The sequence below is a fragment of the Ammodytes marinus genome (assembly GCF_949987685.1).
Source record: "Ammodytes marinus genome assembly, contig: scaffold_219, whole genome shotgun sequence".
In the NCBI taxonomy this organism is placed as follows: Eukaryota; Metazoa; Chordata; class Actinopteri; order Uranoscopiformes; family Ammodytidae; genus Ammodytes; species Ammodytes marinus.
The window spans coordinates 30,001-35,000 of NW_027648201.1; the positions used below are offsets into that span (position 1 = coordinate 30,001).

Genomic DNA, 5,000 nt, shown 5'->3' on the forward strand with positions numbered 1-5,000 from the left:
CCTGTCGTGTTCGTCACCAACGCCGGCAGTTGCCATAGAAACCAGAAGGCCCAACAGCTGAGCCAACTGCTGGAGGTTAAGGTACACACACACACACACACACACACACACACACACACACACACACACACACACACACACACACACACTGTAGTCCGGAAACCAAGGCAATTGCCTACGTTTGCCTATGGCTAGGTTCACCTCGTCTGCACACAGACACACACACACATACATCGTTATTGATGAATGAGAGGGCGATCCTTATCTCGTAATTACGAGATACTTATCCTGAGTGTGCTAACGGCTACATTAGCTGTGAAACTTTTTTTTTTTGGTGAATGCTCAGCGTTTGCGCTGTGCAAATTGCGCACCATATATAATATGCCTACTGATTCTGCTCTGCTATGTGCTGTAGTAAAGATAGGTCGCCTTGGATCAATTAAGCCCCCGTAGACCGCGAGCATCTCGTCTTTTTTACTCGCGCGAATCACCATTCTCTGCAGCCGTCACCGGCTCTGTGTTGTTTCTCTCTCACCGGCTCTGTGTTGTTTCTCTCTCACTGGCTCGTCGAGGCTCGGGCACCCTCGGGCTTCAGCTGCGCTCCAACTCCCCGGTTCACTCGTAAACTGAAATTCCGAGTCTTGACTAAACTGTAGGCTAAATAGATACATGATAAAACTGGTTTGGTTAATAAACTAGTGAGCGGTTGGATGCTGGGTCTGGGGCGAGGGCGTTTCGCCAAATTGTGTGACGTTTCGCCAAAATGTGTCCCCACCAATATGAACATCAAAGTTACGCCACTGGAATTAACCCTATGTCTCTCTCTCTCTCTCTCTCTCTCTCACTCTCTCTCGCTCTCTCTGTATTAACCCTATGTCTCTCTCTCTCTCTGTATTAACCCTATGTCTCTCTCTCTCTCTCTGTATTAACCCTATGTCTCTCTCTCTCTCACTCTCTTGTCATGTATGGTGGTAATTACGTGTGATAAAACTGTTCCATTCGTACAGTATATGTATAAGAAAAAAGAAATAGTTTTATTGTGATAGGTAAAGAGTAAAAAGTTGGGTTCCGGTTTTATTGTGAAAAAACCAACGGAAGAGGTGTTGTTTTTTTTTTTTGTTACCAGAGTGTATTTATTAGAAGTAATTTGTATACGCCTACTATGACGAGGTAGGCTCCTCCTAGGAGGTTTCTCAGGAATGAGACGCCTTCTTGTCTTAAAAAGAGGGAGCAGAGGAGTTTTAGGCTGGGGGTTTTTCACAACACGGTGATAGACGGACGGACATGCAACAAGCATAACCTCTAATCTTCTCTCTACTCTATACACACGAAAATGACTTGATCAAGAATTTTTAGAACTAGAAAAACGGACTGAGATGCAGGGGGTTAGATGGACACTAATGGTTATATGGGGCCCGTAGCACTGGGACTTGTACTCGCTAGTGTGTACCGCCATGTGTATAGTGTCTGTTTAACTCACTGTAACTTTTCTGCAAAGGGATAGACTGATATTGATGGTTATATGGGGCCCGTAGCACTGGGACTTGCATATACTAATATGCCGCCATGTTGTACAATATCTGTCTAACTCCTTGTAATTCATGAAGTTTTGTAGCGCGGGGAATAATATTTACAGGCACGCAAGTGTTTGGGTATTGTTTCAAGAGTTACAACAAATTTAGAAAATGGATCAAGTGAACAAATATAATGAGAAATAGGACTAAAACATTTAAATAATATGTAAGCATATACTCTCTTTTGTCTTTTCTGTCTCTCTGTTATATGAAATTGTAACAATCATGTAAGTTTGAATAAATATAAGTAAAACGTTCCGCGAGTCTTTGTCACAGTAGATTAAGTTGTGGGAAGCAGGACCTAGAATAAGGTTGTTTTTTATCCATCACGAGCGTCGCCCCGAGGAGAACACGGCGTAAGTATAAGACATCTTGGCATCGCCCACACGCTGACAACACAACAATACATAATCTCATACACCTAATCTTTAAACGTGAAAGAATAGGTTAAAAATGCCTTCTTAGGTTTAGACGAAGATGTTTAAATCCTGAAAATATTATAGATGTTATATTTTAAACAGAAGGGTGGTTTACAGACTAAGTTACATACAACTTACGAACAATAAATTGTGAATTGAAATCTTTATTCTACTACAAAGAGAAGGTTTTAAAAAGCAATAGTTAAAAGTGTTAATGATTTAGCGGAGGTCGACCTTATTATAAGCAGAGGTGGCTCTAATAAAATAGGAATTTTAAACACAGTGTTATATATTGAACATTATTCCTTAAGCAGACGTAAAACTCAGGTTAGTCTAGAGGGTAAATGCCGCGCTTTTAAATAAAGGAGACCGGGGTTCGAGTCTCTTTCAGGGCCTATGGTGTGAGAAGAGTGGTTTTGATTAAGGAATGATAGACAGTTAAAGCATTGTGCTACAAAGTTGGTTAACAAGAGTTTGAGAGGACATAACTAATAAACTTATGGGACTGGCTTATCATTTAGATTAGACTTTTATAGTCGAAATCGTAATACTCTCTGTATTAACCCTATGTCTCTCTCTCTCTCTGTATTAACCCTATGTCTCTCTCTCTCTCTCTGTATTAACCCTATGTCTCTCTCTCTCTCTCTGTATTAACCCTATGTCTCTCTCTCTCTCTGTATTAACCCTATGTCTCTCTCTCTCTCTCTCTCTGTAGATCGCCCCGGAGCAGGTCGTTCTCTCTCACTCTCCGCTCCAGACTCTGAAACATTTCCATCAGAAAAGTGTTTTAGTTTCGGGCCAGGGGCCGGTGAGCGACATCGCCCGATCGTATCCTTTGACCTTTGACCTTTGACCTTTGACCTCTGCCCTCTGCCTGGACAGACTCCATATCATATTATAAATGATTTGGTTATTATATATGAACAGGTCTTGGGTGGGTTAGGGTCTAAACACAGACTGTGGGTTAGGGGTTAGGGGTTAGGGGTTAGGGGTTAGGTGTAGTAACAGACTGAGTGTTTGACCCTTGACCCCTGTCAGTCTGGGCTTCGTTGACGTGGTGACGATGGAGCAGCTCACAGAACAGTTCCCTCTGCTGGACATGGTGGAGCACAAGAAGAGACCCAGACCAAGGGTCAGTAACACACTATTATACTAACCCCCTAGCCCCATAGCCCCTAACCTCTAACCTCTAACCCCCTTAACCCCCTAGCCCCTAACCCCTAACCCCTAACCTCTAACCCCTAACCCCCTAGCCCCTAGCCTCTAACCTCTAACCCCCTAACCCCTAGCCTCTAACCTCTAACCCCCTAACCCCTAGCCTCTAACCTCTAACCCTCTAACCCTCTAACCCCTAACCCCCTAGCCCCTAGCCTCTAACCCTCTAACCCTCTAACCCCTAACCCCCTAGCCTCTAACCCTCTAACCCCCTAGCCCCTAACCCCTCTAAACCTCTAACCCCTCTAACCCTCTAACACAGGCCCTAACAGGAGCACAAGAACAGACCGAAGACCAGGGTAAAGTTAATCTCTGACCCCCCTAACCCCTAACCTTTAACCCCTAACCTTTAACCCCTAACAACAGGAGGATTACAGCCAGACAGACATGTTAGTGAGTTAGAGAGACAGACAGACAGGTTAGTGAGTTAGAGAGACAGACAGGTTAGTGAGTTAGAGAGACAGACAGGTTAGTGAGTTAGAGAGACAGACAGACAGGTTAGTGAGTTAGAGAGACAGACATGTTAGTGAGTTAGAGAGACAGACAGACATGTTAGTGAGTTAGAGAGACAGACAGGTTATTGAGTTAGACAGACAGACAGACATGTTAGTGAGTTAGAGAGACAGACAGGTTATTGAGTTAGACAGACAGACAGACATGTTAGTGAGTTAGAGAGACAGACAGACAGGTTAGTGAGTTAGAGAGACAGACAGGTTAGTGAGTTAGAGAGACAGACAGGTTAGTGAGTTAGAGAGACAGACAGGTTAGTGAGTTAGAGAGACAGACAGGTTAGTGAGTTAGAGAGACAGACAGACAGGTTAGTGAGTTAGAGAGACAGACAGGTTAGTGAGTTAGAGAGACAGACAGGTTAGTGAGTTAGAGAGACAGACAGACAGGTTAGTGAGTTAGAGAGACAGACATGTTAGTGAGTTAGAGAGACAGACAGACAGGTTAGTGAGTTAGAGAGACAGACAGACAGGTTAGTGAGTTAGAGAGACAGACAGACAGGTTAGTGAGTTAGACAGACAGACAGGTTAGTGAGTTAGAGAGACAGACAGGTTAGTGAGTTAGAGAGACAGACAGGTTAGTGAGTTAGAGAGACAGACAGGTTAGTGAGTTAGAGAGACAGACAGGTTAGTGAGTTAGAGAGACAGACAGACAGGTTAGTGAGTTAGAGAGACAGACAGGTTAGTGAGTTAGAGAGACAGACAGGTTAGTGAGTTAGAGAGACAGACAGGTTAGTGAGTTAGAGAGACAGACAGACAGGTTAGTGAGTTAGAGAGACAGACAGACAGGTTAGTGAGTTAGAGAGACAGACAGACAGGTTAGTGAGTTAGAGAGACAGACAGGTTAGTGAGTTAGAGAGACAGACAGGTTAGTGAGTTAGAGAGACAGACAGGTTAGTGAGTTAGAGAGACAGACAGGTTAGTGAGTTAGAGAGACAGACAGACAGGTTAGTGAGTTAGAGAGAGAGACAGACAGGTTAGTGAGTTAGAGAGACAGACAGACAGGTTAGTGAGTTAGAGAGACAGACAGGTTAGTGAGTTAGAGAGACAGACAGGTTAGTGAGTTAGAGAGAGAGACAGACAGGTTAGTGAGTTAGAGAGACAGACAGACAGGTTAGTGAGTTAGAGAGAGAGACAGACAGGTTAGTGAGTTAGAGAGACAGACAGACAGGTTAGTGAGTTAGAGAGACAGACAGGTTAGTGAGTTAGAGAGACAGACAGGTTAGTGAGTTAGAGAGACAGACAGACAGGTTAGTGAGTTAGAGAGACAGACAGACAGGTTAGTG

General features: G+C 43.8%; 1 protein-coding gene across 1 annotated transcript in view; it reads left to right on the plus strand.

Annotated features, from left to right (window-relative positions):
- Positions 1 to 5,000, plus strand: part of LOC307270934 (haloacid dehalogenase-like hydrolase domain-containing 5) — a gene marked incomplete at both ends in the record, with an annotated part of 14,737 nt that overhangs the window by 1,418 nt on the left and 8,319 nt on the right. The window contains 4 exons of the mRNA XM_080054824.1: positions 1 to 81; positions 2,709 to 2,821; positions 3,032 to 3,125; positions 3,471 to 3,507. The exon at positions 1 to 81 is cut by the window's left edge and continues 111 nt beyond it. Of these exons, the coding sequence (XP_079910950.1) occupies positions 1 to 81; positions 2,709 to 2,821; positions 3,032 to 3,125; positions 3,471 to 3,507 (325 nt within the window). The remainder of the gene's footprint in view (positions 82 to 2,708; positions 2,822 to 3,031; positions 3,126 to 3,470; positions 3,508 to 5,000) is intronic.